Source organism: Crinia signifera, chromosome 5, assembly GCF_055691185.1.
Source record: "Crinia signifera chromosome 5, ASM5569118v1, whole genome shotgun sequence".
Classification (NCBI taxonomy): Eukaryota; Metazoa; Chordata; class Amphibia; order Anura; family Myobatrachidae; genus Crinia; species Crinia signifera.
Window position 1 is genome coordinate 298,059,067 of NC_139221.1, and position 12,346 is coordinate 298,071,412.

Genomic DNA, 12,346 nt, shown 5'->3' on the forward strand with positions numbered 1-12,346 from the left:
TGAAATACCGCCTGTCGGCACATGTTGGCTCACAAAAATTTGAAAAACACCATGTCGACCTTTTGACTGTCGACCTTCCACATGTCGACCTAATGGTTGTGTTGACATCATTACAATATCGACCTAAACCCATGTTGACCCTTCTTGCTTATTGACCCTTCTTGCATGTTGACCTTAATGCATGTTGACCTAAATGGATGTCGACCTAATGGTTGTCGACCTTTTTGCTGTCTACCCGTTGTCTGGATACCTGTCACTACTTGCGCAGCATTAACCGCTATCTGTATGGCTACACAGCAGTGAGAAGTCTCGTTCTATTCCACGTTAGATACTTGAGGACTTTCCAAGTACAAAGCCATCGGTGCTGAACTGTCCCAGGTCCGCTCCGTGTTTGGAAGGAAACTCGCAGACAGATGTAGATCAGAAGAACCACAACCAATCCCCAGAGGGGACCGTTCTGTATAAGCTGGAAACCGCCGAGGAGCTGGAGAGAAAAGCCAGCCAGGACAATGACTCCTCTGTACAAACACTACAAGGCTTTCTGGAGGAGACGGTGGAGATCGGCCAGTACCTGCTGCCCCCAAAGTCCTTACTGCGATATGCCTTCATTTTGGATATAGTTAAACCCACATGTAGAAGGTCGACGTGCTTCACAAAGGGGTGAGTGCGAATGACTGTTAACCTTACAGTCCTATGTGTTTGTATGGCAACTGATTTAATGTTTTACCCACGAGGAATAACACAGATTTTATAACCTGGAAAAATACCTGTGCTGACAACTGGAAACTTTTTTTAGTGGTGTATTTAAAACTTAAAAGAGGACCGCCACCCAAAGAGTTATACTTCTACAGTAGGCCCCATGTTACACAGGGGTAGATTTCCGAAGCAGTGATAAGGAGGGGAGAAGTGATAAAGTGCCTGGTACTGTATCACCGACCAATCAGCTCCTAACTGTCACTTTTAAACCCAGCCTGTAATTTAACAGTCAGGAGCTGATTGGCCAGTGATAAAATATCAGGCACTTTATCACTTCTCTTCCCGTATCACTGCTTCATACGGTCGGGATCCCGGCGTTCAAAATCCCGACACCTGAATCCCGACTGCCGAAATCCCGACAAGGGGGGGGACGTGGATCGCCCCCCCTTGCGGGCTCGCTGCGCTCGCCACGCAGCGGGCCCGGTGCCTCGCTACGCTCGGCACACTAATTTATTCTCCCTCCAGGGGTGTCGTGGACACCCACGGAGGGAGAAAGTGTCGGGATTTCGGGGGTCGGGATTCCGGCTTCGGAATTCTGAACGCCGGGATCCCGACCGCCGGGATTTTAACTGCATCCCCTTCATACATCTACCCCTCAGTGTGGAGAACTTTAGCGATGGTTCTCAGACCAAGAGCACATCTAAAATAAAGTACTGTTTTCACATTATCATTATTGTGTTATTATTATTTTCTAGTATTTACTTTTATTTTTCCTTGTTTATTTCAGTTGGGGCCCTTTTAAACACTAAGGATATGTAAAGCGCCAGTCTGGTCACTCATGCACATAGGAGTCCACTTATGACTACTAGCCCATAAATGCCCAAAAGCTTCTCTCAGCTCTCCTGTGATATTTTTAATTGGGGTGTGTGTGTGTGTGTGTGGGGGGGGGGGGGGGGGTCGCGGGTTTTAGAGGGGAAAAAATATGGAAGATACCTTACAACCATTCAAAGTTAAAAGGATGCAGGAAGACTAAGGAAATGGTTCCCAAACATTTTTCGAATTATGGCTCCCTATGGTATCTGAGATGTTGTTGTGGCACCCCTAGGCCAAAAACATTCTAATTAATTTAGAAAAAAATAATGTAATTAAGTAAATAAGGTTTATATGTCGTCCTGAGGGTCAGCTATGTGGTGAGGGACAGGATTCGCTTCTGTTCATATATTTTATGATTGGAAACCACCAGCACCGGTTTTGCCTGTTACGTTGACCATAAATAATTTTGACTTGGTCCTACACCACCAATCCAGGCACACCTGCAAGTGCTCCTAGGCACAGATTGGGAACTAACGGTTGTACAGTAAAATCACGCATGCATGGAACATATTTTTTGCTATTGTAATGACTTTTATATAAAATATTACAAAAATAGAAATTTCCCCCAAAACAGGAACGTTAGGACTGGCTAGAGACCATAGGTCCTTGTCTGCCATCACAGTCTATGTCTCATCTACTAGATGTATGTGGACTTGCTTATTAGTGATTTAAGCTCATATTATGGAGGTTCCACTTGCTATAATGCAAATCTATATACACACAGGTGGGTGAGGGGAAAGTAATGTAATTTCCACGTTTTATTCAGACAGTGATTTATTTTCCTATATGAAATGAAAGGAATATTCTGCTCTGTTTCCTCTGGTCTCTGTAGATACGGGCACTACGTGGAAGGAATGGGATCTGTTCTTCAGGCTGCAATTGATGTAGAGGTCTGAGTATCTGTAATATATGACTATCATTGTCTATGTACAGAGCGCCAGCATATTGTGTAGCGCTGTATAATGATTGACATGTAGTGGTACAGAGAGATACCCACTGAGACAGGTAGTTACAGGGGTACTACACCCACAGGTCAGGGAATGGTAATGGACTAACTGCTAAGATCATCCATACCAAGGGGGTCATTCACTTTAAATGGTGGGGTGGTCTGCGATCGCTGCACCTTCTCCAAGGAGAAGCCGCTGCCCCTGCCCCTTAAGCCATCCATGACCTTCCCGAGTGGCTGGATCTCGTGTGATATATAGTATGCGGTTCTTTGCATGTGACATGCAATCCCATTCCCCGGTGCCGGGAGGCTGTCGGAGGTGGGACGGGCAGGCAGGTCCGATGTCCGACTCCGATCCGTTGGGCACTGGACCGCGTACTGCATCGGATCAGAACACATCCAATTTCACCACTTTTCACTCAATTTCCTCGCACAATCCGTCAGAATTGGGTGAAAAGTGGCCAAACCGTACAATGTACGGCCAGAATTGGAGTACAAGTACAGGACAAGTACATTAATGTAAACATATATAAACATTGCTGCATCAATGTACAGTACATAGGGTGACCACCTCATCCCTTTAATTCCGGACACTTATTAATTACACAGGGTCTGTGGCAGTTTAAAACCAGGTGAAATGGAGTCTTGAAGTCAGCCAGCCACAGAACCTGTGTAATTAATATGTGTCTGGAATTAAAGGGATGAGGTGGTCACCCTAGATGTACAGGACACAGAAATAAGCATCAGGGTGGCAGAAACGGAGAGTTTGGTGCTGTTGTGGGGAGTTTGGAGTAAAAGGCTGATATTAAACAAGTAAATGTAATATATTTTAATATTAGTGTTTATTTAGTGCACCACACTGGACAATCCATTCCTCTCTCCCCATTTGTAATATATTAACCTGCCTGGGTATTGCGATCAGCGAAGGCATGCAGTTCCTCTAATACACAACACATAACCCTATTCCCCTCCAATGTACTGAAACGTCGTGCTTGTATTCTGTGGCCGGTCTGCCTGCTCTTTATATTTGTTTCTTGTTCCCATGGTGACAGATTAGCTCGGTGTATAAATCATTGGAGACATTGTCCGAGGAGGAGAAACTCACTAAACTGTCCACACTGAAACTGAGATATTTCACACCCAGAGAAATCGCAAATCTCCACGGATTCCACTCGGAGTTTGGTATGTGTACAGTGTAATAAAAGAAAATGTTAAGTTATTTTTTATCACCAAAGGAATTGGTGTAAAATAGTATGTTAAGACGCATATATAAGAAAAACTTGCATGGTACCTTGTTGTGACAAATGGGTCTCTTTAGTGAGTTTGGAGGTTATGTGTGTGTGGGCACCTCTATACTCTGGAGAGACAGCAACATCGTCAAACCAAAATTCAGTTTTTCAATTCACTAACACAGGACAGGCCAAGCTGTGGCCCTCCAGATGTTGTGAAACTACAAATCCCAGCATGCCTTGCCACAGTTTTAACACTCCCTTATAGCAAAACTTTGTCAAGGCATGATGGGATTTGTAGTTTGACAACATCTGGAGAGCCACAGGTTGGCCAGGCCTGCACCAAGGTTTAATGACCTCACTACGGCGTGACGCACTAATGTCACTAGTTCCCGGTGATAGGTCCAACTAGTTTTTACACAAAAACGTGTCATTCCCATCATGTTTCTTGACTGATACGCCGCATAAAGTTACTTGGTCGGAGAACATCTGCCTGATTCTGCTTAGTGTCACATTCCTCATACAGGAAGGTAAAAACTCTAATCTAATTATATCCCGGCTAGACCATTGTAATCTCCTCCTCTGTGATCTGCCACTGACCAGACTGGGCTGCGCTCCGGTATTCTGTACATGCTGCAGCGTGACTCCTGCACCTGTAGTCCACTCAAGTGCCCACCGATCTGTCTAATCATGGTGCATGATCAGAGGTTTGTTAAAGACGCTTGTAAATGTTTGCGATTCTATTGGCTGTAATAGTTTTCCAGCAACTCTCCAAGGGCTCAACCCGCAGGCATTTTATTGCTAATCTGAGCTCCTACATACTAGTAAACACAACAGCATGTTGGATAAGTTGCTTTTGTTTAGCAGTTTTATTGGCATTTAAAAGTCACAGAGGCAATAACTGCATGACCTTATGTGACCTTAACGATTAGGATCACAAGCAGACCGTAATTAGCTGTGCATCGTTAGCAACTACACTTATTTGGTATAGTAATGCATTTACCAATTATGTTTATAACTAGTTAAAAGCCAGTCAAAATGACGGCTTCTGCAGTGTACGTTCACTTTGAGCTGTGACAGTTTTTAGCCCACAAACTTCTCCAGTCCCTATATGCTCCTACCTTCAATCTGTGTTTTCACAGCTCCCCCCCCTCCATATCGAGCAAGTTTGAAACAGACCAGTGTCGCTGCAAAAATTGCTTTCACTTTCTGTAGTGACATTTTTAAGCACACAAAGGAGTGATTTGGTCCGTGGAGTGGCCTCTACTGGTCAGTGGCGGTACTTCACCTCATATAAGTGAGGAGTAGTTAGCCACATATATATAGATATATATATCTATATATCTATGTGCACACCTGTCTATATAAGGTCCCACACTGGACAGTGCATGTCAGAGAACAAACCAAGCATGAAGTCAAAGGAATTGTCTGTAGACCTCCGAGACAGGATTGTCCCGAGGCACAAATCTGGGGAAGGGTACAGAAAAATATCTGCTGCTTTGAAGGTCCCAATGAGCACAGTTGCCTCCATCATCCATAAATGGAAGACGTTCAGAACCAGCAGGTCTCTTCCTAGAGCTGGCCGGCCATCTTAACTGAGCAATCGGGGAAGAAGGGGCCTAGTCAGGGAGGTAACCAAGAACCCAATGGTTACTTTGTCAGAGCTACAGCATTTCTTTGTGGAGAGCGTAGAATCTTCCAGGACAACCATGTCTGCAGCAATCCACCAATCAGACCTGTATGCTAGAGTGGCCAGACAGAAGCCTCTCCTTAGTAAAAAGCACATAACAGCCCATGTGGAGTTTGCCAAAATGCACCTGAAGGACTCTCAGACCAAAAAATCTAACTCTTTGGCTTGAATGCTAGGCGTCATGTTTGGAGGAAACTAGGCACCGATAATTACCAGGCCAATACCATCCCTACAGTGAACCATGGTGGTGGCAGCATCATGCTGTGGGATGTTTTTCAGTGGCAGGAACTGGGGCTAGTCAGGATAGAGGGAAAGATGAATGCAGCAATGTACAGAGACATCCTGGATGAATGCCTGCTCCAGAGCGCTCTTGACCCAGACTAGGGTGATGGTTTCTGCATCTTTCATCTAACGACCTTAAGCACACAGCCAAGATATCAAAGAAGTGGCTTCAGGACAACTCTGTTGATGTCCTTGAGTGGCCCAACCAGAGCCCAGTCTTAAATCTGATTGAACATCTAGGAGAGATCTGAAAATGGCTGTGCACCGACGCTTCCCATCCAACCTGATGGAGCTTGAGGGGTGCTGCAAAGAGTAATGGGTGAAACTGGCTAAAGATAGGTGTGCCAAGCTTGTGGCTTCATATTCAAAAATACTTGGGGCTGTAATTGCTGCCAAAGGTGCATCAACAAAGTATTGTGCAAAGGCTGTGAATACTTGTGTACAAGTGATTTCTTAGGTTTTTTATTTTTGATAAATTGGCAAAAATCTCCCAAAACCTATTTTCACATTATCATTATGGTGTGTTACGTGTAGAATTTTGAGAGAAAAAATGAATTAATTCCATTTTGAAATCAGGCTGTAACATAAAAAAATGTGGGAAAAGCAAAGCGCTGTGAATACTTTCGGGATGCACTGTGAGAGAGCAAGAGAGAGATTGCATTTGGTTTTGTTTCCTGTTACTGGTGAAGAAAAAAACAGACGTGTGCTAATGGTCGTTAACATTTTCTGTTTCCGTTCAGGTTTTCCTGACAAGATAACAGTTAAACAGCAATATCGCCTGCTGGGGAACAGCCTGAATGTACACATTGTAGCCAAACTCATCACACTGATGCTTCAGTCACACTGATACAGAGAGATATGCTATCTGGGCGGGACCAGGATGACTGCTTTATGTATAGATATTTCATTGAATTAAAATATATTTTACAATAAAAAAATGTGTGCTTTGTTTGCATTTTTATTTTCACTATTTGCCATGTGTTTAGCTTCCAGTATTGTTAAATCAACAGACGAGGGGGTGGGGTGAGTGGTGGGGGGGTTGCACGGTAATTGTAGCAAACGATGCACTTTTCAGATGGTTGCTGTGTCATACACATATTTAACTTATTTATTTACTCTTTAATTGGGTGCTGCAAATCCCTGGGGGCGTCATATAAATAAAGGATGATACTAATAGATGTAGTCACCAAAGGGATCCATGTGGTTGCTCAGTAGGAAACTGTAATTTCCATTGTGTGATTTGTCACAGAACACGTCTCCTCTGCTCCACGGTCCAGTGTCTGTGGGCTTTACACCACTACATCCGACGCCTGGCATTGGACCTGGTGGTGTAAGGCTTGCCGCAGCGGCTTGGCCATTAAGCTCCCTCCGCACAGTTTTTGTGCTTACATTAATGCCAGTGGATTTCAGAACTTCTCAGCTATGGAATCAGCAGAACGCCGGCGACTTTTACACAGCATGCACCTTAGCAGTAGTTAGCCCCGCCCTGTGATCTAGCGCAGGCTTCCCCTTTATAGCTGAGTTGCCAAAATGCTTCCACTATCTAAAAATATCAATTACAGGTGACCGCGGAATATCCAGCAGGGATAAAATAACACAAACCGTCTTATTGCAAAGGTGGCATCTTATTACTGTCAGTACCACACAAAGGGGGCATCCTATCACAGTACCACACAAAGGGGGCATCCTATCACAGTACCATACAAAGGTGGCATCTTATTACTGACAGTACCACACAAAGGGGGCTTCCTATCACAGTACCATACAAAGGGGGCATCCGATCACAGTACCATACAAAGGGGGCATCCTATCCCAGTACTATACAAAGGTGGCATCTTATTACTGACAGTACCACACAAAGGGGGCATCCTATCCCAGTACCATACAAAGGGGGCATCCTATCACAGTACCATACAAAGGGGGCATCCTATCACAGTACCATACAAAGGGGGCATCCTATCCCAGTACCACACAAAGGGGGCATCCTATCACAGTACCATACAAAGGGGGCATCCTATCACAGTACCATACAAAGGGGGCATCCTATCCCAGTACCATACAAAGGAGGCATCCTATCACAGTACCACACAAAGGGGGCATCCTATCACAGTACCATACAAAGGGGGCATCCTATCACAGTACCACACAAAGGGGGCATCCTATCCCAGTACCATACAAAGGGGGCTTCCTATCACAGTACCACACAAAGGGGGCATCCTATCACAGTACAACACAAAGGGGGCATCCTATCACAGTACCATACAAAGGTGGCATCCTATCACAGTACCACACAAAGGTGGCATCCTATCCCAGTACCATACAAAGGTGGCATCCTATCCCAGTACCATACAAAGGGGGCATCCTATCACAGTACCATACAGAGGGGGCATCCTATCACAGTACCATACAAAGGGGGCATCCTATCCCAGTACCATACAAAGGGGGCATCCTATCACAGTACCATACAAAGGGGGCATCCTATCACAGTACCACACAAAGGGGGCATCCTATCCCAGTACCATACAAAGGGGGCATCCTATCACAGTACCATACAAAGGGGGCATCCTATCACAGTACCACACAAAGGGGGCATCCTATCCCAGTACCACACAAAGGGGGCATCCTATCACAGTACCATACAAAGGGGGCATCCTATCCCAGTACCACACAAAGGGGGCATCCTATCCCAGTACCATACAAAGGGGGCATCCTATCACAGTACCATACAAAGGTGGCATCCTATCACAGTACCACACAAAGGGGGCATCCTATCCCAGTACCATACAAAGGGGGCATCCTATCACAGTACCATACAAAGGTGGCATCCTATCACAGTACCACACAAAGGGGGCATCCTATCACAGTACCATACAAAGGGGGCATCCTATCACAGTACCACACAAAGGGGGCATCCTATCCCAGTACCACACAAAGGTGGCATTCTATCCCAGTACCATACAAAGGGGGCATCCTATCACAGTACCATACAAAGGGGGCATCCTATCACAGTACCACACAAAGGGGGCATCCTATCACAGTACCATACAAAGGGGGCATCCTATCCCAGTACCACACAAAGGGGGCATCCTATCCCAGTACCACACAAAGGGGGCATCCTATCACAGTACCACACAAAGGTGGCATCCTATCACAGTACCACACAAAGGGGGCATCCTATCACAGTACCATACAAAGGGGGCATCCTATCACAGTACCACACAAAGGGGGCATCCTATCACAGTACCATACAAAGGGGGCATCCTATCACAGTACCATACAAAGGGGGCATCCTATCACAGTACCATACAAAGGGGGCATCCTATCACAGTACCACACAAAGGGGGCATCCTATCACAGTACCACACAAAGGGGGCATCCTATCCCAGTACCATACAAAGGGGGCTTCCTATCACAGTACCACACAAAGGGGGCATCCTATCACAGTACAACACAAAGGGGGCATCCTATCACAGTACCATACAAAGGTGGCATCCTATCACAGTACCACACAAAGGTGGCATCCTATCCCAGTACCATACAAAGGTGGCATCCTATCCCAGTACCATACAAAGGGGGCATCCTATCACAGTACCATACAGAGGGGGCATCCTATCACAGTACCATACAAAGGGGGCATCCTATCCCAGTACCATACAAAGGGGGCATCCTATCACAGTACCATACAAAGGGGGCATCCTATCACAGTACCACACAAAGGGGGCATCCTATCCCAGTACCATACAAAGGGGGCATCCTATCACAGTACCATACAAAGGGGGCATCCTATCACAGTACCACACAAAGGGGGCATCCTATCCCAGTACCACACAAAGGGGGCATCCTATCACAGTACCATACAAAGGGGGCATCCTATCCCAGTACCACACAAAGGGGGCATCCTATCCCAGTACCATACAAAGGGGGCATCCTATCACAGTACCATACAAAGGTGGCATCCTATCACAGTACCACACAAAGGGGGCATCCTATCCCAGTACCATACAAAGGGGGCATCCTATCACAGTACCATACAAAGGTGGCATCCTATCACAGTACCACACAAAGGGGGCATCCTATCACAGTACCATACAAAGGGGGCATCCTATCACAGTACCACACAAAGGGGGCATCCTATCCCAGTACCACACAAAGGTGGCATTCTATCCCAGTACCATACAAAGGGGGCATCCTATCACAGTACCATACAAAGGGGGCATCCTATCACAGTACCACACAAAGGGGGCATCCTATCACAGTACCACACAAAGGGGGCATCCTATCCCAGTACCATACAAAGGGGGCTTCCTATCACAGTACCACACAAAGGGGGCATCCTATCACAGTACCACACAAAGGGGGCATCCTATCACAGTACCATACAAAGGGGGCATCCTATCACAGTACCACACAAAGGGGGCATCCTATCACAGTACCACACAAAGGGGGCATCCTATCACAGTACCATACAAAGGGGGCATCCTATCACAGTACCATACAAAGGGGGCATCCTATCACAGTACCATACAAAGGGGGCATCTTATCACACTACCATACAAAGGGGGCATCCTATCACAGTACCACACAAAGGAGGCATCCTATCACAGTACCACACAAAGGGGGCATCTTATCACAGTACCATACAAAGGTGGCATCCTATCCCAGTACCATACAAAGGGGGCATCCTATCCCACTACCATACAAAGGGGGCATCCTATCCCACTACCATACAAAGGGGGCATCCTATCCCAGTACCACACAAAGGGGGCATCCTATCACAGTACCACACAAAGGAGGCATCCTATCACAGTACCACACAAAGGGGGCATCCTATCACAGTACCATACAGAGGGGGCATCCTATCACAGTACCATACAAAGGGGGCATCCTATCCCAGTACCATACAAAGGGGGCATCCTATCCAAGTACCACACAAAGGAGGCATCCTATCACAGTACCATACAGAGGGGGCATCCTATCACAGTACCACACAAAGGAGGCATCCTATCACAGTACCATACAGAGGGGGCATCCTATCACAGTACCATACAAAGGGGGCATCCTATCCCAGTACCATACAAAGGGGGCATCCTATCCAAGTACCACACAAAGGAGGCATCCTATCACAGTACCATACAAAGGGGGCATCCTATCCCAGTATCATACAAAGGTGGCATCCTATCACAGTACCATACAAAGGGGGCTTCCTATCCCAGTATCATACAAAGGTGGCATCTTATTACTGTCAGTACCACACAAAGGGGGCATCCTATCACAGTACCACACAAAGGGGGCATCCTATCACAGTACCATACAAAATTGGCATCTTATTACTGTGAATACCACACAAAGGGGGCATCGTATCACAGTACCACACAAAGGGGGCATCGTATCACAGTACCACACAAAGGGGGCATCCTGTCACAGTACCACACAAAGGTGGCATCCTATCACAGTACCACACAAAAGTGGCATCCTATCACAGTACCATACAAAGGGGGCATCCTATCACAGTACCACACAAAGGGGGCATCCTATCACAGTACCACACCAAGGGGCATCACATAAACTATTTTATACCACAAATGTTTGCAAATGAACACGACATGGCTAGTAGCCTGATTTTATACACCTGTTGCAATGGGTCTGATTGAAACACCTAAATTCAATAATTACCAGGTCTAAATACTTTTGTCCATAAAGTCTGTGCGTGTGTGTGAGAGAGAGAGAGAGAGAGAGAGATCTATATCTATCTCTATATCATTCTGTGGACCCGTCACTGAGGACTTCCCGCTCTATGGCTCGCTCAGGTGCTCTCTTTAAGAAGGTAAGCAACCTCCAACAAATAGCCAGTATGAAGAAAAGCAGCACTGTGAGGCAGATATATCCAGGCTTCGAAAAAGTGATAAAATGCAGAGTGATAAACAAACAGCCAATCAGCTTCTACCTGTCATTTTTCAAACCCAACCTGTAACATGGCAGGTAGGAGCTGATTTACTGGCTGTTGATCACTCTCCATTTTATCACTTTTACAGCTTGATACATCTGGCCCTCTGAGAGTTATTGTGTGGTGAAAACCCTGATGACGAGGTCTGCAAACCCCAAAACGTAGATACTTTGATGGATTAAATTTTCCATCTGTTTTCACAGCGCAATAAGTCTCGGGAGTGCCGCAGTCCAAAAAACGGCACTGCTCTTTCTTGCACACAGGGGCTGCTGTCCCGACGAAAAGGCCCGCGGCCTTGAAACCTGCATGTTTCTGTGACCTCATTGAATTTTTACATTTATACCATTTGAAAAATCTATGGAGTGCCGCCTCTAAGTTCCTTGGGACGCTGGAAACTATAGTTATGTCTGTCCTGAACCATGGACTTAGAGAGGGGTGGGGCTTACATGAGAATGGACAGAGTTCCCAGAAGAAGTAGGTGTTTTAAGGAAGGTGACAGGAAGAGTTTATTGTATTATACAGAGCAGCTGATTGGTTGCCATGGGCGACTTCTCCACTGGCTCACTCCTCCACTCTTCTCACTGCTTCATGAATAGACCCCATTGTTACTAATCCATTTGAAGGTGCACATACATAGGCAGTGCTGGTGTGATGGTGCACATACATAGACATAGGCAGTGCTGGTG

General features: G+C 46.0%; 1 protein-coding gene across 1 annotated transcript in view; it reads left to right on the forward strand.

Moving 5' to 3' along the window:
* Window positions 1-6,657, forward strand: part of TRDMT1 (tRNA aspartic acid methyltransferase 1) — a 36,352-nt gene extending 29,695 nt beyond the window's left edge. The window contains exons 8-11 of the mRNA XM_083189340.1: window positions 329-660; window positions 2,402-2,459; window positions 3,568-3,697; window positions 6,457-6,657. Coding sequence (XP_083045466.1) covers window positions 329-660; window positions 2,402-2,459; window positions 3,568-3,697; window positions 6,457-6,563 — 627 coding nt within the window. The 3' untranslated portion in view covers window positions 6,564-6,657. The remainder of the gene's footprint in view (window positions 1-328; window positions 661-2,401; window positions 2,460-3,567; window positions 3,698-6,456) is intronic.
* Window positions 6,658-12,346: the final 5,689 nt, after the last annotated feature.